This window comes from Gymnodraco acuticeps, unplaced genomic scaffold (genome assembly GCF_902827175.1).
Source record: "Gymnodraco acuticeps unplaced genomic scaffold, fGymAcu1.1, whole genome shotgun sequence".
Classification (NCBI taxonomy): domain Eukaryota; kingdom Metazoa; phylum Chordata; class Actinopteri; order Perciformes; family Bathydraconidae; genus Gymnodraco; species Gymnodraco acuticeps.
In genome coordinates this window covers 3,189-27,001 of record NW_022990755.1, presented here as the reverse complement: position 1 = coordinate 27,001, position 23,813 = coordinate 3,189, and the positions used below count along the sequence as shown (strand labels likewise).

Sequence of the window (23,813 nt, the reverse complement as noted above, 5' to 3'; positions counted from 1 at the left end):
ATTTGGGGATTTTCTGAAAAAAGTGAGAGTATTGAGATATCCAGAAATATTCATCATTTTGAGAATATTTGAAAAATGTCAAAATTCAGAATTTTAAGGAAAAAAATCCCTAATTTTCAAAGAAATATCAGATGGAGTTTGCAAGAGCTTTTATTTTTGAAATTACTTCCGAAAGCTCCACTCGTTGCCCCAATAATCATTTTTGACAGTTCAGTAAGGTAAGAAAAACAGTACAAGTACAAAAAGTACAAGAAAACCAACAAACTCAAACTCGTATCTCCGCAGTATTTCCTACGGTTGTGCCGAGCACTTGAACGCAGCAGGAGCGTCACCACGTCACTGTTTTCCAACATGGCGGCGCCCCTGCCCGGCAGGTGTGGATTCTTCGTGGAGAAAAAGAAACGCTTCTGTAAAATGATCGTGGCTCGAGGAAATGTGTTCTGCGGAGAGCACGCGACTCAGGTGAGTGCAAGGACTCGTGGTGAGTTCAGGGATCAGTGGTGAGTTCAGGGACCAGTGGTGAGTTCAGGGACCATGATAACAGCTGAGCGAGGGATCCTCATTAGTCTGAACTCCTGTACTGTGTGTGTGTGTGTGTGTGTGTGTGTGTGTGTGTGTGTGTGTGTGTGTGTGTGTGTGTGTGTGTGTGTGTGTGTGTGTGTGTGTGTGTGTGTGTGTGTGTGTGTGTGTGTGTGTGTGTGTGTGTGTGTGTGTGTGTGTGTGTGTGTGTGTGTGTGTGTGTGTGTACTATGTGCCGTATACTGTGTGTACCGTGTGTCTGTGCGTGTGTCTGTGTGTACCGTGTGTCTGTGCGTGTGCTGTGTGTACTGTGTGTACTGTGTGTACTGTGTGCAACATGGTGTATTCAAATAGCTTAAAATGCACAAACTCAGATTCATGTTAAAGTCAAGGTGTTCTCAGATCACTGTAGAGTCTCTACTACACCATCTACAGAAACCTTGTAGAAATATAATGCTTATGTCTGCAGGAGTCAGTGATATCTGTACGTATACTATAGAGGCCATGCTTTGTTGTATACCAGGGACATGTTCACATTTTAGAACATTTTGCACTATATTATCCAGTTTCCAGCTGAAACCATAAATGACTAAACACATGAATGCGTTATTATGCTATAAACCACATGTGTCCAACTTAGGGTTGCCAACTTCCAGAAATGGAGAAACGGGACATATGCATGTGTCCCCCGCGGGCGTGCGCGCGAAGATTTTCGTGTTTCTGGCGGATTTAGTTACTTTTTTTTGTTACTTTATTTCGGTTTAGGGTTATGTTATTTAATTATTTTGGGGGAGCCAGCCCCTAGGGGTCGAAAATGTTTTTGGGGGTCAAACCCCCCAAAACCCTCAAAATGCATAGAAAACTATGCATACCTATAACACAATACAAACACAATGGTCTTACACCTGCATTAGGCTACTACATCACATTGTACATCAGCATGTTCAAATCGGATAGGTGGGCACTAGGGACATCTGGGCACCTCGATATACAATTGGCTATTTTGTCCAAAATGTTAAAAAATAAAATATTTGAAAAATTGTATTAAGTAATGCAAAGTATACATGATGTGAACATGCACGGTACATCATTATTAGACTTAATGTTATCCTTCCACCAACCATTTTCCCATCAATCAGCTGACTCTCTCACACACACACACACACACACACACACACACACACACACACACACACACACACACACACACACACACACACACACACACACACACACACACACACACACGCGCAGAAGACCCTAGACAGATCTCCACTCACGGGCTTTACCCAACTGGGTTTTCCTTCCCACTGTTTGTTGTAAGACACAAGTATTTTCTTTTTAGAAGGGCCCAGAACCACATCCTCTCTCTCTTCTCCTCTTTCATTATCACCTCCTCCACCGGCAGCGCTCATTTCCCCCCACGACTGAACAGGCTGACATGCCACACAAACAGTGATGCCGCGGTCCTAGCGCCCTTCTTATAAAGCACACAAACACACAGGCACGCAGCCAGCCAGACCTATACACTGCATTTCGCGCAAACAGAACAATATATTTTATTTTTCCCTTTACACGGGAGTCCGGGACAAACAAAGTCCCGTACGGGACACGCCCCTTTTGGCTCAAATACGGGGCGTCCCGGCTAATACGGGACGGTTGGCAACCCTAGTCCAACTCAAGGCACGGGGGCCAAATCAGGCCCGTGGTGGATTTAGTTTCGGCCCGCAGGATAATTTCTGCGTTAAATTTAACACGTTCAATTTTTAATAATGGATTTAACCATTTAACATTTAAACAGTCCTTCGGCGCCACTCGATGACGTAGTATACTTGAAATAGTGGCTCTGCAGCAGGAATACTCGACATTGAGAAACGGCCAGAGTTTAATGGATGTTTCCTTCTGCACTTTCTCTCAGGACAACAGGGCATGTTTGGTTTCTCTGTGAGGGGAATAGTTTTGTTGAAGCTGTTGTTGGCCTGTGGGGAAATGTACTCATAAGAAATGACTCTAAGCTGCAGATAGAGCCATAAGAAATGAATGCAGCTGATTATTTAATGTTTAATGTTGTTTTTATAGTAGGGCTGCTCGATTATGGCAAAAATCATAATCTCGATTATTTGGGTCAATAATTGATATCACGATTATTAAAAACGATTATCCATTTACTTTGAAAACATCAATTTATTGGAGAAGAAAAATGTGAACAGCATGTTTTTAACAGTTGATTTCCCTGAACTTTAAGAATAATTCAACTGAAAAACCAATACGTTGTTTTCGTAATCGTTTCAAGCCATGATCGTAATTACGATTTAAAATACGATTAATTGAGCAGCCCTATTTTATAGGCAATAATTTAAGCTTTGTTAATTCCAAGGTTTAATATGTGCAATAAGTTCATTTCAATAAGTTCTGCAATAAACATTGAACCCTCGACTAGTACCCATTTTTTATTTTGGCCCCCTGTGTGTTTGAGTGGACCCCCTGCTCTAAAGTATATTATGAACAACTGAGGAATACGTGGGAGCAGTGTAGGTAGCACCTATTTATTTATTCACTTTGAATGCTTGTACTTTTTAATGTTTTCAGAGGTGACGGAGCAGGGTGCATCTGTCTGTTGTTTTTAGTAACTAATCAATAACCTGAACCTAAAATGTATAATTAGTGTCAGATGATTGATCCCTGTTTCCTGTGAGCAGGAGGAGGGCAGCTGCAGGAGGATCGTTTGTCCTCTGGACCCCAAACAGTGAGTCACTAAATAATAATTATAGCTTTATTAATAATCAGGAGGTTTAATGAATCACTTCCTGTTTCAGCACCGTGAGTGAAGACAAGCTGGAAAAACACCTGAAGAAATGTAACTCCAGAGAGAAGCCCAAGCCTGTGAGACCACTATTACAAATACATTGTTATTATCATTTGATTATTGTTATCATTCTTTTTACTTCTTTTTTTAATTGTTATTCAGAAGAAAATCTGAATTCTGACATTTCTGAAAAAAACAGATTTTAGAGATTTTGGGGGAAAAGTCCAAATTTAGAGATTTTTGGGAAAAAGTCAGAATTTAGAGATTTTTGGGAAAAAGTCCGAATTTTGAGATTTTTTAGAAAAAGTCCGAATTTTGAGATTTTTGGGAAAATGTCAGAATTTAGAGATTTTGAGAAAAAGTCCGAATTTTGAGATTTTTGGGAAAAAGTCAGAATTTTGAGATTTTTGAGAAAAAGTCAGAATTTTGAGATTTTTGGGAAAATGTCAGAATTTAGGGAAAAAGTCAGAATTTTGAGATTTTATGGAAAAAAAGTCATTTTGAAACTTTTGGTGAAAAAATCTGAATTTTGTGATTTTTGAAGAAAGTCAAAATAAGTCATCATTTTTGGATATTCAGAAAAAAGTCATAATTCTGATATTTTCTGAAAAAATACATGATTTAGATTTTTTGAACTTCTTTACTGTTAATGTACATGATTTTTTGAAAACGGTTATATTTTATTTGTATTATTATTAATATATTGTTTTATGTATTTTATTTATTTGAAGCTCAATGAAATGTGATTTTGACTTCCTGCAGGTTTACTATGTGGAGAACATAAACGCTGGACCAGCTGACGGAGACGAGACGCTCCAGCAGGTAACGTCTCACCTGAATATTGTAATCATGATCATATAAACCATAGTAGTGATAATAATAATACAGACATTAGACCTACTAATAACAGCTGCTGCGTCTCAGGTGAGTCTGTGTGATCTCAGCCGGACTCAGCTTCAGTCTCTGTTGGACAAACTGAAGACAGCCGCCACAGGTGAGTCAACATTCACCTGTGAGTTAGATGAGGATGATGATGAGGATGAGGATGATGAGGATGTTGTTGTTGTAGGACTGCAGTGCGACATTGAGGACGGTTTTCTGTCTCATCCGGTCGTTCAGGAGGAACTGGACGACCCAAAGAACGGAGACTCCGCCAACAAACACCTGAAGCAGCAGGTAAACACAAACACCTGAAGCAGCAGGTAAACACAAACACCTGAAGCAGCAGGTAAACACAAACACCTGAAGCAGCAGGTAAACACAAACATCTGAAGCAGCAGGTAAACACAAACACCTGAAGCAGCAGGTAAACACAAACACCTGAAGCAGCAGGTAAACACAAACACCTGAAGCAGCAGGTAAACACAAACATCTGAAGCAGCAGGTAAACACAAACACCTGAAGCAGCAGGTAAACACAAACACCTGAAGCAGCAGGTAAACACAAACACCTGGGGGGTATACTACGAAGCAGGATTTTCTCTTAGCGGCTAAATTCAGGGGAAACTCCGGCTTTCCGGTCCTACGAAGCTGGTTCTCTTTTTAGCGGCTAGATCTCCATGGTAACTTATGCTTAGCGGCTAACCTGGTCGGGACCAGGTTAGGTTGCAGGCTAAGAGCTCAACTCAGTGAAAGCACCGCCTGCTGACCAATCAGAGCTCAGTGTGCGGAGTTTAAAGCGATCAAGTCATATTACAGGAGAAAGGAAATACAGAAAAGCTGCCGTCGCAGGAAAGACGGCCGGCAATAATCACCGACTGTGTGAACGTGAACATGAATAGAATATCAGCTCCATCTTCAGAGCAATCTGACTATTATAACATTAGCGTTAAGAAAGCTTACTGAAATATCTGCCACAACATAAGTAACCGGATCAGAGTCACATTAAGTACAGTCCATATCACTTCATAATGTATCATCTCCTGATCTGAGTCAGCTGAGCCGTATCTGGCCGTGCAACACTCACAGCGTCACAGACTGGATGCAGAAGTATTATTTGAAGCAACACATTAAGTTGAGGAAACACTGGAGTCAAATGTAATGAAAGTCAGATGGTGTCTTAGACGGGCAGTGATATCATAAAGCTGTTAGTGTACGCATTCAAACACTTGTTCTGTTCCCAGCTGTGTTCACCTTGCAGGTGCAGCTCTGTGGCTTTGATCCTGGATCAAGTGTTTAAGTCATGGATGTTTAAAGTTTAACTTCTTCATTTTTTACTAGTATTAAAGTTCACTTTTCATTCAGGAAGTGTGACGCTGCGCTGTCAGTGCACTTCTCCATGTCTGTGATTGGTCGAATGCTCCAGATACCACCCCTCTCATGTGAACGCCTAACTAGATAGGACACGGCTGGCTTGAGCGATCCACTTGATAACTAGCGTCGTAGGACCGCTTAGCGAGAGCGCGTATGTTTTGGATTAGGCCAACCAGCTAACTCAAACACATCCAGGTTAGGTTGAACCTGCTTCGTAGTATAGGCCCCTGAGCAGCAGGTAAACACAAACACCTGAGCAGCAGGTAAACAAACACCTGAGCAGCAGGTAAACAAACACCTGGGGGGTATACTACGAAGCTGGTTCAACCTAACCTGGATGTGTTTGAGTTAGCCGGTTGGCCTAATCCAAAACATACGCGCTCTCGCTAAGCGGTCCTACGACGCGGGTTATCAAGTGGATCGCTCAAGCCAGCCGTGTCCTATCTAGTTAGGTGTTCACATGAGAGGGGTGGTATCTGGAGCATTCGACCAATCACAGACATGGAGAAGCGCACTGACAGCGCAGCGTCATACTTCCTGAATGAAAAGTGAACTATAATATTAGACATATGAAGAAGTTAAACTTTAAACATCCATGACTTAAACACTTGATCCAGGATCAAAGCCACAGAGCTGCACCTGCAAGGTGAACACAGCTGGGAACAGAACAAGTGTTTGAATGCGTACATTAACAGCTTTATGATATCACTGCCCGTCTAAGACACCATCTGACTTTCATTACATTTGACTCCAGTGTTTCCTCAACTTAATGTGTTGCTTCAAATAATGCTTCTGCATCCAGTCTGTGACGCTGTGAGTGTTGCACGGCCAGATACGGCTCAGCTGACTCAGATCAGGAGATGATACATTATGAAGTGATATGGACTGTACTTAATGTGACTCTGATCCGGTTACTTATGTTGTGGCAGATATTTCAGTAAGCTTTCTTAACGCTAATGTTATAATAGTGAGATTGCTCTGAAGATGGAGCTGATATTCTATTCATGTTCACGCTCACACAGTCGCTGATTTTTGCCGGCCGTCTTTCCTGCAACGGCAGCTTTTCTGTATTTCCTTTCTCCTGTAATATGACTTGATCGCTTTAAACTCCGCACACTGAGCTCTGATTGGTCAGCAGGCGGTGCTTTCACTGAGTTGAGCTCTTAGCCTGCAACATAACCTGCTCCGGAGCAGGTTAGCCGCTCAGCATCAGTTACCATGGAGATCTAGCCCGCTAAAAAGAGAACTCTCTCACCTGTCAGGTGTGTGCAGTCCTCTCTGTTAGGTCACATGGAGGCGCTGGGGCTGCTGGGTAGGGGGCGGAGCTTCGTGGAGTTCGGAGCGGGTCGAGGGAAACTTTCCCACTGGATCCACGAAGCCCTGAGGAGACGAGACCCCCTGAAGACAGGTGAGGATCTGAAGGACCTGCAGTTCCTGCTGGTGGAGCGCAGCAGCACGCGCTTCAAGGTAAACTACATTATTAATAATAATTCATGACACTTTCTAGAAACTCAAAGACGCTTTGACAGAGAATTACACAACGAAGAAGAAATTACGTAAGGAGACAAACAGAAACAGATAAGGGGGGGGGGGGGGGGTTCAGTGTTGAACAGGTTACTTATTATTACTCCTTCCTGCTTTCCTTTCACAATAAAAGCCCTAAAGATACACACTAACTGTTTACCTCTCAGACAGGGTTGGAGTTATGTGGGAGCCAATGGGAGCTAAGGAGGTCTGAGCTCCTGAAGCAGTGAAATCCTACATCTGTGGGGGTCGCTAATACATTACCAACAACCATTATTTGAATCACAAATCATGCATGTGTCGATGTATTTATGTTAACGAGGTAAATAGGCATCGTATTCTCTCTTGAATGACATTATGCCAGCACTTCAACTCCAAGGTGCGCAATCAATCTATGCCTGTGAGCGTGCTGCGCCGAGATGGTGTGCTATGTGGTGTGCGTAGTTGAACCTTTTCATATTTAAGTTTGTAGCAAGTAGAGGGCTGCTGCTGTGTGTGCGTTAGTTTTAAAGACCCCCATGAAGCTCAGATTAGAACTCGAACCCTGCTCACAGAGCCTTCAGAGAGATGAGTTCATGGTTTAAGTGATTTTTGTCTCATCAGGTGGACGGGAAACATCAGGAGGCTGGAGTTCAGTTCGAGAGGCTGCAGGTCGACATCCAGCATCTGGACTTAAGTAAGGGATGAACATCTGGAGTCTCTGGAGTCCAGGTGAGTTCTGCTGTTGACCTCCTGTCTCTCTGCTGTCTCCAGGTAAAGTGGCGCCGCTCACCGACAGGAAGCTGCCTCTGGTCGCCGTGGGGAAACACCTGTGTGGAGCCGCGACAGGTGAGAGCAGGGCTCAGCGTTTCCTCTTCTGTTGGGAGAGTAGTCCTCTTCCAACATGAGAGTAACTTGATAACAAAGGTATCAACTGTAGCTGTGAACATGACAGGATGTGTGATTACCTAGAAGAGCATCAGGACTGTTTGAGGCAGATGATAGCTATGTGATTAACATGATGATTCAGCCTCTATGGAGAGAGACATCAAGCATGCTCATTTCTGACGTGGAGCTAATCTGAAGTAAACATTGAATACTGCTTTCTATTCCTCCATCTTGTGACTGTGTAACTCCCTCTCTTGGATATCAGCATGTGAAGGACACTGTTCAGGAACTAGTTGATGCTCTGTATGTGAAGACTCCTTCCATTCTGGAGAGGATCACAGATACATGGATCCTGAGGTTCAAGCTCAAGCTGGTGACGAGTGAGAGTTTTCTAACATCTTCTGTCTCAGATCTGGCTCTCCGCTGTCTGCTCGACACACCGGGACCCCGAGAGGAGAGCGGACCACCACCGAAACGCCTCAAAACCTCAGAAGAAGAGGATTCAGCAGAGCCTGATCGAGTTCCTGGTTCTGGTTCTGGTCCTGGTCCAGTTCTGGGCGTTGCCGTGGCGCTGTGCTGTCACAACCGCTGTGAGTGGCGTCACTACGTTGGGAAAGAGTTCTTCCTGCAGCGAGGAATCGGAGCCGAAGAGTTCTCAGCGTTCTGCAGGATGTCGAGCTGGGCCACGTGTGGAATGAGACCGACCAATCAGGACGCTCCATCTCAGGATCCGGCCAATCAGAGCAGAGAGGAGGAAGAGCACGAACCGGCGGAGGAGAGGGACGCTGTGAGCGGGTAAATATCTCACCTCTGAGGTTTTACTTTTTAGTTTACTTCAGATTTTTCTCTGTTCTGGTTTTTATAGAAGACTTAAAGGAAAGTGAGACAGTAAATATTCTGGTGATCATTTTTTTAATTGTGTATAAATGTTCTTCCCTGCTGCTTTAAGACTTTAGATCATGTGGGAAACGTTTTAGCAGGAAAGTCTTTTATACCTCATTCACACCAACGGTGTTTCAGGGCCGGTTCGGAGCTGGAGCTTGAAAAGCACCGGGTTTTCCTCTTCACACCGCAGCGGAGCAGCCTCTTATGGCGCGTTTCCACTGCAGCGGGGTAGCCCCGTTTAAGCGTCCTCGCTCAGGCCTCGGGCTGCCTCGCTGGCCGGCCCAGGCCGTGGCGCATTTCCATTACAGTTTAGGACCTGGGGTAGCAACGCAGTGTAGGCGGGGCGATCGGCTTTGTTTTTGTTCACATTTCGAGTTCTTCCGTCGAGCTCCCGCTGGATTTGATCATCCCCAATGAGATGTAGGAACGTCGTCACCTCCTCGGTCGACCACGGTGTGCTTTTCTTATTAGACGTAGCCATTTTTGTAGCTCATCCGTTTACAAAATGCTGTTTATAAAAATGCTTGCAAGCTTGCTTCTAAATATATATGCGACGCTAGGGATGAACTCGCGCGCGATCTTGTGACGATTCTCTCTGACCAATCAGCAGTCGAGAGTGTTGACGTCACTAGTTCAGCCCTGGCCCTGGTCTGAGGGAACCACGATTTTATGAGGCCGGAAAAAGAGGGAAAAAGTACCCGCTGGCCGGTACTAGGCTATATGGAAAGGCCACCAAAAACCGGCCTGGCCGCTTGAGGACGGTTAAGGACGCTTAAACGGGGCTACCCGCTGCAGTGGAAACGCGCCATTAGCTCCGGAATCCGGTTCGTTTCAAGCACCAAAAAATTGTCCAGCCTCAGCAAAAGCACCGCATACGTTACGCTTACGTTGAGGCGGGGGCAGAGACAGATCAACTCCTGAACAACAACAAGAAGCCCGCGTTTTATCCAACGATGGAGAAACGTAACAAGCAGCAGTGGTCCACTGAAGAGACCAGCTACCTGCTGGGAATCTGGTCTTCCGAAGAGGTACAGAGGAAGCTGGAGCACAATCGGCCATTGTTGTTGTTGTCGGTGTCAGCTGTGAGGGGTTTCCGCGGGTTATGTCATGACGCAAACGATGACGCAGCACCAGTCGGACTCTGGGCGGTGTGAAAAGAGCCTCTGCTAAACCGAAGAACCGGTTCTGAACCTGAAAAGCTCTAGCACGGAGCTTGAACCGGAGTTGCGTTGGTGTGAATGAGGTATCAGTGTTCAATTAATTTCAAACCTTTATTTATCCAGGAGAATCCCATCGAGATCATTGATCTCTTTTCCAAGGCAGACCTGCTCAAGTAGTTCCACATGAAACATAAACAGAACAACAAAAGGACATCATACAGCATCATTACAGGGATTACAATTTACAATAACTATCCACATGAGCAGGTACCTACAGCTTCCGATTGAGTAGCATCCAACCCAGCTTTAAAAACATTTAGTGGCACCAGATTGTTCAGTTTCCATTTCAATTGCAGAGTGTTCCAAGACAGAGGAGCTGCGCATCTAAAGCTGTCTTCCATAAGACAGTCCTAGCAGTTGCCAGTAGGGGTGTAACGGTTCACAGAAGTCACGGTTCGGTACAACAAGAAAAAGCAAAAAAAAGTCCAAAATGCATAATTCCAGGTTTGTTGTTATTTATTTTGAACAGTAGCAAGTTTCAGTTTAAAAATAAGGAACTCTGACATTTTGAATAATTAACTTTATTAAACAGTTAAAAAATAAACCACACACACTCAGATGGCCGTATTATTTATAATGGCTGATGTAAAAACTAAAAGGTTCAATAAGCTGTAAAACTAAAAAGAATGTCTTGAAAATATTACATCATAAATAATAAGAAATTGTTTCAAGAGCGCGAAGTCGTTGAACAACATGTGCCAAAAGCTTCCGTTATTTATGTTGGTCTCTCGGCTCTCATGCCTATTGGTTTAAACAGCGGGGATCAGCTGCTGAACTGCTGCTGTCTTTTGGGCTCCGGTGATTGGCCAATCTGGCTGATGCCTTCTGATATGATGTAGCATGTTTGGCGTGTGTTCTATTAGCATACCGCACCGCTGTCGAGCCACGCCGACACACCGTCCTCCCGATCCACCACTCGCACTCCATCGTTATTGTAGTCCACAGGGAACCCGACATGTTCCCACACAGCTGGTTTAAAAGAAGCAGGTGGTTCTAGCTCCTGTGTGTTATCTGAAATCGCCAAACTAACTTTTCTTCTTCTTGTATTTTGTTCGTGTTGTTGTTGTGTTTCTTCTTGTTCTTCATGTGTTGTTTAAGGGCGGCTGGCAAACAGCTTTTAGGCGCAACACCGCCCCCTGGATTATAAATAGTGTAGTGGATACTGCCCTGAATGACAGACTTTTTTCCCACTCGTAAAAAAAGGCGTATTCGTCGTGTGACTGCGTGTGCCGAACCGTGACGTCCGAACCGTGACGTCCGAACCGTGACGGTACGGGACGAATACGGATACCGTTACACCCCTACAGGGTCGGCGTCATTGGGGGTCATTCGCGGGCCATGCCCCCCCAAATGAGTCACTGTGCCCACCCAACGCAGGGTGGGCAAGCCTTGCCACTTTGCCGATTTTTTTTTTTTTTTTTATCATATAGGCTAAGTGAAAACGTTTCCACGACAGGTTTTTTGTGTGAAATACATCAGAAATAAATAATACAAATATAAAACACAGCCTGAGGTGTGCTCACTGCTGCTCTCTGATTGGTGTGTTGCTTGACCAATGACCCCCGACCTTTTTTTTGTTATCATTACGTGGCTGAGTGTTTAGATGAAAGCCCAGTGGCAATCTGTTAATCTGTTACACTGATTATACAGTAAAGCCATCAAAAATAATATGATATACAGTACAGTACAAGTACATGGGTCTCTGTGTTTCATTCAAGCTCTGTGTGTGTGGCACGAGCGCATTTTGTGAGTGCGCGAGCGGTAACGTGGAATGTTGTGGTTAGCATCTGGTTAGCTAGCTATGCTAACGGATATAAAGGGCTGTTTCTACACCAAGGTGGAGGACAGTCCTCTCCTGTCAGACTGAGAGGATCTTATAACATCAGCTCAGTGAGGTAAGGACTCTCTCAGTGTTTAGATAGTTCACTTTAGTGTAAGTTATCTCAGTGGGTCTCAAACGGTTTGGTCACCATTTATGTAAGTATTTTCGAGGAATACCTTTATATGATCATTATAGTTATTAAAGAGAGAATAAATGAAAAACGGGTATGAAATACTATAGGACACAAGAATACAGTTTAAAAGGGGAATGATTAGTGAAATATCCATAAAGAAAAAGTAAATATGTGTACAGTTCTGTTTCATATGGATGCTGAGTGTAGGCTATCCATAGATCTCTTCACTTTGCTCTCAAAGTGCACCAGATTGATGCATTTAACTTCAATATTTTAAAAATAATCTTCCCGGGGGAGCATGCCCCCAGACCCTCCTAGAGGAGGTTAGGTCCACCCCCACCTAAAACATGTTCATATGGATAGGATACTAAATACATTTGCACACTTTTTATATGATGGCCTATGTCCATATCAAATCAAATCAAGTTTTATTTATATAGCACATTTTTCAACGATTTTTGGTCGAGCCAAAGTGCTGTATATACAGTATAATAAAAAATAACCTACAGTAAAGACACTTTACAGCAAATACAACAGCACAGTTTGTGCAGAATATCAGTATGAGAAAACGACACCCTCTGTCCTTATATGTTTCTGTTTTGGTGGTCGTGCCACAACCGTGCATGTATGCACAAGTCATAGGTGCACTATAGCCTACAATAGCACTACACCCCTGCAATGTGTGTGAAAGACAATAGACTTTACAGCATGTTTTTTTTTTAAATTGAAGTTGCGTTGGTGTTTGTGTGTTGGTTGTTGACGGCAGTGTGTGCCCCCCCCTTGGTAAATGATTGCCCCCCCATTCGAGTTGTTCTAGAGCCGACCCTGCACCCCTAGTTGGCACATTTAATAAAACCACAGCATGCGATCTCAGGCAGTAGCCACTCACAATTCTCCGTGAGATCAGGGAGCAGATGGAAGATGGAAGTTTCCCTAACATGGCTTTGTATATGAAAATGTACCAGTGACTGAGCCTCCGTGCAGTTAGTGAAGGCAAACCAGCCCTTGCATACAGGGTACAGTGATGGGTTAATGCTTTACAGTTTGTCACAAATCTCAGTGCGCTGTGATACGCAGCATCTAACTTTTCCAGGCAATGAGCAGTAGGTGCATTCATATAGATCAGATCACCAGAGTCCAGCACAGGTCAAAGGTCACAGAGCCTTTTCCTGGCCTCAAGCCAGAAACAGGACTTGTTCCTGTAGAAGAAACCTAGCCTAACCCTCAGTTTTTTAAGCAGGTTATTGACATGAAGTTTAAAAGAGAGACAATCATCAAGCCAGATACCAAGGTATTTATAACAGGTAACCACTTCAAGTTTTATTCCTTGCATAGTTACAATATCTAAAACAGGCTCTGGTGTCTTTGTAGCTTTAGAAAAGAGCATTACCTTGGTTTGATCAACATTTAAAAGAAGCTTTAGTTCAGAGAGCTGAGTCTGAATAATGTTAAAAACAGCCTGTAATTTAACACCAGCCTCCTGAATGGAGGGACCTGCACAGAACATCACGGTATCATCCGCATACAAATGTAAAGTAGCTTCATCCACATTTTCACCTAAACTGTTGATATGGAGAATAAAAGTGGACCTGAAACAGAACCTTGAGGAACACCATTAGCAATGTTCAACCACTCAGAAGACAGCCCATCAAAGTGAACACATTGGGACCTTTCAGAGAGGTAGTTCACAAACCACCCACTGCATGGCTGGATATGCCGATACTGAGTAGCCTCTGCTTTAAGATGTGATGATCGACGGTATCAAACACTTTGGAAAGGTCAACAAATAGAGCTGCACAACTCTGCTTATTATCTAAAATACTCGCCACATCATTCACCACTTTCATTGTGGCAGTGATGGTGCTGTGTTGCTTGTGTTTGTTGTTGTACTACTCATTTTGACCACAAGAGGCAATAGTCCCTATTTTAATAAATGCGAGTGCTTTTTAATTTCTCCATTTGCTCGAAACACAAATCGCTGAAATGACAAAAACTTCATCCGTTTTTTAACAGTTTTGTAACCCCCCATCCCCCCCTCATGTTTTCTCTGCAGGTTCCTGTCGGTGGAGGAGAGAGAGCAGGTCGGGCGTCTCTGCAAACAGCTGATCGACGCCGGAAGAATCCACTTCCTGCAGGAGAGAGGATTCAACAGCAAACTGACTCGATACGTTAGCAGTCAGGTGACTCTGGAGAACGTCCTGCTGACCGCTGTCCCCTGAACGCCTCACTGCAGAGAGACGTCCCGCTGACCGCTGTCCCCTGAACGCCTCACTGCAGAGAGACGTCCTGCTGACCGCTGTCCCCTGAACGCCTCACTGCAGAGAGACGTCCTGCTGACAGCTGTCCCCTGAACGCCTCACTGCAGAGAGACGTCCTGCTGACCGCTGTCCCCTGAACGCCTCACTGCAGAGAGACGTCCTGCTGACAGCTGTCCCTGAACGCCTCACTGCAGAGAGACGTCCCGCTGACCGCTGTCCCCTGAACGCCTCACTGCAGAGAGACGTCCCGCTGACCGCTGTCCCCTGAACGCCTCACTGCAGAGAGACGTCCCGCTGACCGCTGTCCCCTGAACGCCTCACTGCAGAGAGACGTCCTGCTGACCGCTGTCCCCTGAACCTCTCACTGCAGAGAGACGTCCCGCTGACCGCTGTCCCCTGAATGCCTCACTGCAGAGAGACGTCCCGCTGACCGCTGTCCCCTGAACGCCTCACTGCAGAGAGACGTCCCGCTGACCGCTGTCCCCTGAACGCCTCACTGCAGAGAGACGTCCCGCTGACCGCTGTCCCCTGAACGCCTCACTGCAGAGAGACGTCCCGCTCACCGCTGTCCCCTGAACGCCTCACTGCAGAGAGACGTCCTGCTGACCGCTGTCCCCTGAACGCCTCACTGCAGAGAGACGTCCTGCTGACCGCTGTCCCCTGAACGCCTCACTGCAGAGAGACGTCCTGCTGACCGCTGTCCCCTGAACGCCTCACTGCAGAGAGACGTCCCGCTGACCGCTGTCCCCTGAATGCCTCACTGCAGAGAGACGTCCTGCTGACCGCTGTCCCCTGAACGCCTCACTGCAGAGAGACGTCCTGCTGACCGCTGTCCCCTGAACGCCTCACTGCAGAGAGACGTCCCGCTGACCGCTGTCCCCTGAACGCCTCACTGCAGAGAGACGTCCCGCTGACCGCTGTCCCCTGAACGCCTCACTGCAGAGAGACGTCCCGCTGACCGCTGTCCCCTGAACGCCTCACTGCAGAGAGACGTCCCGCTGACCGCTGTTCCCTGAACGCCTCACTGCAGAGAGACGTCCTGCTGACCGCTGTCCCCTGAACGCCTCACTGCAGAGAGACGTCCTGCTGACCGCTGTCCCCTGAACGCCTCACTGCAGAGAGACGTCCTGCTGACCGCTGTCCCCTGAACGCCTCACTGCAGAGAGACGTCCTGCTGACTGCTGTCCCCTGAACGCCTCACTGCAGAGAGACGTCCTGCTGACCGCTGTCCCCTGAACGCCTCACTGCAGAGAGACGTCCCGCTGACCGCTGTCCCCTGAACGCCTCACTGCAGAGAGACGTCCCGCTGACCGCTGTCCCCTGAACGCCTCACTGCAGAGAGACGTCCCGCTGACCGCTGTCCCCTGAACGCCTCACTGCAGAGAGACGTCCTGCTGACCGCTGTCCCCTGAACGCCTCACTGCAGAGAGACGTCCTGCTGACCGCTGTCCCCTGAACGCCTCACTGCAGAGAGACGTCCTGCTGACCGCTGTCCCCTGAACGCCTCACTGCAGAGAGACGTCCTGCTGACCGCTGTCCCCTGAACGCCTCACTGTAGAGACACTATCAGGGTTTTTATTTACAGTTTAAATGAAAATATGTTTTCAAACGTTTTTTAAGTTTTTATTAAAGAGTTTTTACTTTAATTAACCCTTTTTATTTCTCATTTTTAATAGATTTTGTATGATAAAATATATAAATACAATTTTAATGCAAAGGGGGATATTTATTTGTTCTTACAGTGTGAGATATGTGCATCAATATACACTTTTTATGGGAGTTAACATACACTTAGTAAATATAGGAAGGACATACAACATTATAGAACATTTTAAAAAACGTCCCTGAAGAGGCACTATGGTTACACAAACAGGAAACAGTCAGTAATTAAAGAGTCCCTATTCTGCTTTCTGTGGTGTTCCCTCTCCTGTTGTTAAAGTAGAGACACTACATACTGATATACACCTGAACATCAGCAGGAGAGGACTCTTTAAAGTAGAGACACTACATACTGATATACACCTGAACATCAGCAGGAGAGGACTCTTTAAAGTAGAGGCACTACATACTGATATACACCTGAACATCAGCAGGAGAGGACTCTTTAAAGTAGAGACACTACATACTGATATACACCTGAACATCAGCAGGAGAGGACTCTTTAAAATAGAGACACTACATACTGATATACACCTGAACATCAGCAGGAGAGGACTCTTTAAAGTAGAGACACTACATACTGATATACACCTGAACATCAGCAGGAGAGGACTCTTTAAAGTAGAGGCACTACATACTGATATACACCTGAACATCAGCAGGAGAGGACTCTTTAAAGTAGAGACACTACATACTGATATACACCTGAACATCAGCAGGAGAGGACTCTTTAAAGTAGAGACACTACATACTGATATACACCTGAACATCAGCAGGAGAGGACTCTTTAAAGTAGAGACACTACATACTGATATACACCTGAACATCAGCAGGAGAGGACTCTTTAAAGTAGAGACAACTACATACTGATATACACCTGAACACCAGCAGGAGAGGACTCTTTAAAGTAGAGACACTACATACTGATATACACCTGAACATCAGCAGGAGAGGACTCTTTAAAGTAGAGGCTACTACATACTGATATACACCTGAACATCAGCAGGAGAGGACTCTTTAAAGTAGAGGCACTACATACTGATATACACCTGAACATCAGCAGGAGAGGACTCTTTAAAGTAGAGACACTACATACTGATATACACCTGAACATCAGCAGGAGAGGACTCTTTAAAGTAGAGACACTACATACTGATATACACCTGAACATCAGCAGGAGAGGACTCTTTAAAGTAGAGACACTACATACTGATATACACCTGAACATCAGCAGGAGAGGACTCTTTAAAGTAGAGACACTACATACTGATATACACCTGAACATCAGCAGGAGAGGACTCTTTAAAGTAGAGACACTACATACTGATATACACCTGAACATCAGCAGGAGAGCACTCTTTAAAGTAGAGACACTACATACTGATATACACCTGAACATCAGCAAGAGAGGACTCTTTAAAGTAGAGACACTACATACTGATATACACCTGAACATCAGCAGGAGAGGACTCTTTAAAGTAGAGACACTACATACTGATATACACCTGAACATCAGCAGGAGAGCACTCTTTAAAGTAGAGGACACTACATACTGATATACACCTGAACATCAGCAAGAGAGGACTCTTTAAAGTAGAGACACTACATACTGATATACACCTGAACATCAGCAGGAGAGCACTCTTTAAAGTAGAGACACTACATACTGATATACACCTGAACATCAGCAAGAGAGGACTCTTTAAAGTAGAGACACTACATACTGATATACACCTGAACATCAGCAAGAGAGGACTCATATCAGAGTCTGTGTTTGACCAGATATTAAAGTGAATGATGTAAGCTGTTGGCTCGGTGCATGTTGAGGAAGGCGTGCGCTCTCTTCCTGGCTTCCTGGATGTAAAGCTGCATGAACTCTCTCCCAAACAACTCCCTGTCCTCTTCCTCCTCCCCCTCCTCCTCCCCCTCCTCCTCCCCCTCCTCCTCGCTGCTCTTCCTCCTCTTGCCTGGCAGCGTCACCTCCAGACTCAGAGGGTTGTCTCTGAAGTTGACGAAGCGCAGTCTGGACATGTCCTCCATCAGCGGGGGGATGTCTGACAGTCGGTTGCTGCTGAGGACCAGCGTGGTCAGGTTCTGCATCCGGATGATGTTCTCTGGGAGTCTCTGCAGCTCGTTCCTCTGCAGCCACAGGGTGTGCAGCGTCTCCATCCTGAGCACACACACACACTCATCAATAAACGGGATGGAAACTCTCCAGATGCTCTATAAGGTTCATGAACGTTGTATAAGATGCACATCAGAGGGAGGGTTTCAATGCTTACTGTTCCCTTATTGTGAAGGTTTACTACTCCCTGTAACTGCAAGTCTATTTCATTGCAACTGGTGAAATGTCCTCAACTTCTTCTAAATGAAGAATTGTAAAAATGAAACATTATGTGTGCAGGGCTTTTATTGTGAAAGGCAGTGGTTGAAGAAGTATTCACTCAGTTACTTGAGTAATAGTAAGATCAGATAAGAGCAGCAGCATAAAAAACAACAAAACAAAACATTGCACATAAGTAGTAATAAACAACACCGCATTACAAAGTAGAAACATATACAGTAGACCGTGAAGATAATAAATCTATAAACTCCGACAAGAAAACAATATTGAAGGGTGTTGGAGAAAATACAAGTTGTCTCCACTTTATGGGTTGTTTTAATGCACTGATCCTACAGTATGTGTGACTCTGAACTGTACGACGGAGCAGCTGCCTCTTGCTGTGATAGGAGGAGACAGGGCATTTCAGGTTGTTGATATTTATGAGAAGACACATACTTGCTGTCTCCTAAATATCTCATTTCTATGAGGCGTGAAGGAAGAACGTCGCAGATGTCCCCGTCACCTTTCCGACACCTGCGGATGATATTAGCGCCACCTCGATTTACGACTTGTTGTTATCTCCGTGTTTTGGACTAAATAAGCCTGATGTTTTGTTCCTGCTCCGTTGAGCAACACCACAGTGTGTGAGTTAACCCATATCCTTTGTATGTGATTGAACTCTGCTCCTTCTTGCAAGAATAAATTAGAACCTGATTATTGATTCTCAACCTGGTGTCGAGTGATATTTTCCTAACAAGGGCGTTAGACACAATATACAATAAAGTAGGATGGTACCAATACCACACTGTAAAAAACAACACCGAGAATGGTACTTAAGTAAAAGTATTTAAGTAGGATTAGGAAAATGTACTTGAGGTATTAGAAGTACAAGTACAAGAAAAAAACTATAACATTAATTAAAATAATGAAGCTGAAACTGTGAATACAAACGACTGAACTAAAGCTGTAAGTATCATAAAGGTTTGTTTGTTAGATTATTTTCTGCAATAGCTGGTTCAGCATTCATTGGCTGGTGGCAGAAATGGGGCGGGGCCTCAGGGACTCACCTGTCGATGTCCTCAGGTAAACACTCCAGGCAGTTTCCTCCCATGTCGAGCCACTCGAGAGCCGGCATGTGGAGCAGGCAGTCCGGCATGAAGCTGAAGGCGTTCATGGAGAGGTCCAGGTGGTTCAGCTTCTTCAGGTTCCTCAGCTGAGGGTCAAACACACCTGAGGTCAGACAGGGGGGGGGGGTCTGGACCTGGTCTGTAGTCTGACTGAGGTAGTGGTCTTTACCTGATGTAGTGGTCTTTACCTGAGGTAAAGGTCTTTACTTGAGGTAGTGGTCTTTACCTGGTCTGTAGTCGGACTGAGGTGGTGGTCTTTACCCAGTCTGTTCCTATTCTATACTTGATCTGAGCCTGTTATTTATCCTTACCTTGGTGGTGGTATGTACCTGGTCTGAGGTATGTACCTGATCTGAGGTCTGTACCTGATCTGAGGTATGTACCTGATCTGAGGGTCTGTACCTGATCTGAGGTCTGTACCTGATCTGAGGTATGTACCTGATCTGAGGTCTGTACCTGATCTGAGGTCTGTACCTGATCTGAGGTCAGTACCTGATCTGAGGGCTGCACCTGGTCTGAGGTCTGTACCTGATCTGAGGTCAGTACCTGATCTGAGGTCTGTACCTGATCTGAGGTATGTACCTGATCTGAGGTCTGTACCTGATCTGAGGTACAGTACCTGATCTGAGGTCTGTACCTGATCTGAAGGTCTGTACCTGATCTGAGGTCTGTACCTTGATCTGAGGTATGTACCTGATCTGAGGTCTGTACCTGATCTGAGGTCTGTACCTGATCTGAGGTCTGTACCTGATCTGAGGTCTGTACCTGATCTGAGGTATGTACCTGATCTGAGGTCTGTACCTGATCTGAGGTCTGTACCTGATCTGAGGTCTGTACCTGATCTGAGGTCTGTACCTGATCTGAGGTCAGTACCTGATCTGAGGGCTGCACCTGGTCTGAGGTCTGTACCTGATCTGAGGTCAGTACCTGATCTGAGGTCTGCACCTGATCTGAGGTCTGAAACCTGATCTGAGGTCTGCACCTGATCTGAGGTCTGTACCTGATCTGAGGTCTGCACCTGGTCTGAGGTCTGTACCTGATCTGAGGTCTGCACCTGGTCTGAGGTCTGTACCTGATCTGAGGTCAGTACCTGGTCTCTGATCTGTACCTGGTCTCTGATCTGTACCTGGTCTGTAACTGATCTGTGGTCAGTACCTGGTCTGGCAGTTCGCTCAGTTCCCGGTTCATGGCCAGCTCCAGCCTTTCCAGACTCTCACAGCCGCTCAGGTCTTCAGGAACAGACTCGATCCTGTTGTAGCTCAGCAGCAGCTCTTTGAGGCGGGTCAGCTGCCCTACAGAACCAGAACCCAACAGGACTCACTGAGACAGAACCAGAACACAACAGGACTCACTGAGAGAGAACCAGAACACAACAGGACGCACTGAGAGAGAACCAGAACACAACAGGACGCACTGAGAGAGAACCAGAACACAACAGGACTCACTCAGACAAAACCACAACAGGACTCACTGCAAAACCAGGTCTAGATCCCTGGAATCTGTGTTACTAAGACTAAACATTGTTTGTAGATGTACTGACCGAGGGGTTTGGGGATCTCTGAGATCCCGTTTCGGGACAGATCCAGAACTATGAGGTTCTGGAAGCTGGAGATGAACTGAGGGATCTTCTGAAGGCCGGTCCGGTGGATCTGCCACTCCTGGACCTGGGTGAACTGGATCAAGCAGCCCGGCAGCGACTGAAACATGAAGAGACATCAGAGACAGCAGAGACCACCACTGAGACCTCCTTCAGAGTCCAATTAGACCTCCTACAGGGTCCATTTAGACCTCCTGCAGGTTCACTTACCTTCCAGTCTTCCTGTTCGATCCGGAGGACCAGCCGTCCCTCTTCAGTCTGCAGTTTCTCCTTCAGCCGGGCCAGAATCGCCCGGTCCTCCCAGGCACCAACACTGAGTCTGAACCGGGAACAGCAACCATTAGAGACCAGGACTCAGACTGAACCAGGAACAGAACCATTAGAGACCAGGACTCAGACTGAACCAGGAACAGAACCATTAGAGACCAGGACTCAGACTGAACCAGGAACAGAACCATTAGAGACCAGGACTCAGACTGAACCAGGAACAGAACCATTAGAGACCAGGACTCAGACTGAACCAGGAACAGAACCATTAGAGACCAGGACTCAGACTGAACCAGGAACAGGGATTGTTACAGACCAGAACTTGATATGAACTATCAGGGACCAGTACTCAGTCTGCACCAGGGCTCTGGTGAAGTCGAATAGCTAAACAAATGTATGTCCTGTTTTGCCAATTCATCATCTTACTCCAAATGGGACCATCTTTTCCTAAAGGGACATCATGCTGTGTTGAAGAAGACTTGAAACTACAGATTGAAACATAAACTCATCAGGAAAATGTTACTGAGGTAATAAATCAAGAGAGAAGTAGGAACATTTTGACTTCTACACAATCGGAGGAGTCGCCCCCTGCTGGACATTAGAGAGAATGCAGGTGTTTATAATAACAGAAGTTTCTCTGACCTGCTCCTCGGGCTCTTCGTCTGGTCCTCCTTCTCCTCCTGGACTCTCTTGATCCTCGTTTCCCACAAAGCTTTGATGGAGCTCACAGAGCCGCAGGCCACGACCACCATGATGACCACTTCCTGTTGACCACTTCCTGTTGACAACTTCCTGCTTACCACTTCCTGTTGATCACCTCCTGTTGTTGATCACTTCCTGTGCCGTCACAGTGAGTTCGGACAGGATGACGTCTTCCTGCCTCTCAGCATCCTGCGGGAAATATTACCTCAAAATATTATTCAAAATAGTTTCATAGGTTAGAACTCCATACCTCGTATTCTTCAAGTATTCAGTAGTATGGTTATAATATAAAGAAGTATTTTGAAGAAGTATTCAGACGTGTTTCTGTAGTATTGGCAGTATAAAGTATTATTTCAGTGGTACTCAGTAGTCATTTTGTAAAATTAATGGTACTATTAAGTAGTATTTAGTGATATTATTGGTATAATTGAGTATAATTCAGTAGTATTGTTAGTAGTATTCAGCAGTATTGTTGAAGTATTCCGTAGTATTTAATAGTATAGTTGGTAGTGTTGAGTATAGTATTGTAGTAGTATTCAGAAGTATTGCTGTAGTATTGTTTGAAGTATTCCCTAGTATTGTAGAAGTATTATCGGTAAAGTATTTAGTAGTGTTATTGTTAGTACTCAGTGTGTTGGTAGTATTCAGTAGCAGTATTGCAGTACTATAGTGTCTTACATCGTGTTTGTGTACATGTGTGTATTCAGTAGTATTTCTGTATTAACTGAGTAGTTTTGTAGTATTTCTGAATAGTGTCTCATCTCAGTAGTAGTATAAGCTTAGTATCGCAGTATTATGTGTTAGTATGGTGTCTCGCCTGGTGTGTGTGTGCAGCAGTGTGTGTACTGTTGGTATTATTCAGAGGAAGTATTGTAGTATTTTATAGCCTCACCTTGTACTGCAGGCGTCCTCCATGCTGCGTCCTGCGCCTGTAATCTGACCTCAGGTCTGTTTTTAGCCTCCAGGGTCACATGACCCCTCCGACACAAAGAGAGTCACATGACGCTCTGCTGATATAAATACACCTTTAATAAGAACTAAAGCTAGAAGCAGATTATTTCTATTTGATATCCGTTTTAATATGTTCTGTTGAGGAATCACATGGCTTCACTGACTCTGGCCTTCAGAGGCAGACTTTTAGAAACTAAATCCAGTTTTTATTTCTGCATTTATTTAACTTCTGTTACACAGGTTTTCTGTGAGTTTATTTCCCTTTCAAAAGATTAAATTCAGAAGCGTCAGAAGGTAGAATCCCCTCAAAGACTTCCATACAAACAGCCAGTTGCTATTTAGGAGATTTAGAATGAAAACAAAGACGAGGACATCAATTAATTATAAAAAGCAGATTTCTGAGTATGGGAAAAAAAATCTGAATTTTGAAAAGAGCAGCGTGATCAAAACAGGAAGGACGAAGAAGAATACAACTGGAATGTAACTGGAGTTCTGTCTCACAAGCACGAGGCGAGGTCGCAGGCTGGATCATGGACATTTATATTTGATTTAGTTACAAAAAGGCAGATGTATCTTTGTGTTATGTTCAACACCTGAATTCAATGATTAAGAGGAGTGTGCCAATATTTTCGACTATATAGTGTATTTTGTTTCATTATTGTAACCTGTTCAGCCCCGAGCCTGTTTCCAGAACAAAGGACCATATCTTCTAAAAGGGTTACATTAATAACCTTTGTTCTCAAAGCAATGATAAACCTGTGAGTTGGATGCAGAAAAGTCAGAATCAATATAGATGTTTTTATTGTAAAGTCAATTCAGATTGAACATGGTAAAAAAAATGTTAATTATTGTGTCCGTCCAAAAAAAAAAAAGACTTATAGTGAAAACCACTGCAGAGGTC

The 23,813-nt window shown here is 44.9% G+C and overlaps 2 protein-coding genes across 3 annotated transcripts; one reads left to right on the top strand and one right to left on the bottom strand.

The window, feature by feature from the left end:
- Window positions 1-307: 307 nt before the first annotated feature.
- On the top strand, window positions 308-15,932 carry trmt13 (tRNA methyltransferase 13 homolog). The gene is made up of 11 exons (XM_034232252.1): window positions 308-462; window positions 3,219-3,265; window positions 3,336-3,402; window positions 4,088-4,147; window positions 4,250-4,319; window positions 4,395-4,501; window positions 6,850-7,044; window positions 7,705-7,777; window positions 7,855-7,929; window positions 8,379-8,763; window positions 14,082-15,932. Exons 1-11 carry the CDS (start codon window positions 352-354, stop codon window positions 14,245-14,247), a joined length of 1,356 nt encoding a protein of 451 aa, XP_034088143.1. The 5' UTR covers window positions 308-351; the 3' UTR covers window positions 14,248-15,932.
- A 1,638-nt stretch (window positions 15,933-17,570) lies between these two features.
- On the bottom strand, window positions 17,571-23,609 carry lrrc39 (leucine rich repeat containing 39). 2 transcript variants are annotated; one of them, XM_034232250.1, is made up of 7 exons: window positions 22,854-23,602; window positions 21,902-22,150; window positions 21,203-21,311; window positions 20,936-21,092; window positions 20,551-20,687; window positions 19,336-19,481; window positions 17,571-18,115 (listed from the first exon to the last, which is right to left on the bottom strand). In XM_034232250.1, the coding sequence occupies exons 2-7, from the start codon at window positions 22,009-22,011 to the stop codon at window positions 17,731-17,733; spliced, it is 1,044 nt and encodes a 347-aa protein (XP_034088141.1). In that variant the 5' UTR covers window positions 22,012-22,150; window positions 22,854-23,602; the 3' UTR covers window positions 17,571-17,730. The 2 variants fall into 2 exon arrangements, with proteins under 2 accessions (XP_034088141.1, XP_034088142.1); XM_034232251.1 differs by lacking the exon at window positions 17,571-18,115 and adding an exon at window positions 18,177-18,802 and having other exon boundaries at window positions 22,854-23,609.
- Window positions 23,610-23,813: the final 204 nt, after the last annotated feature.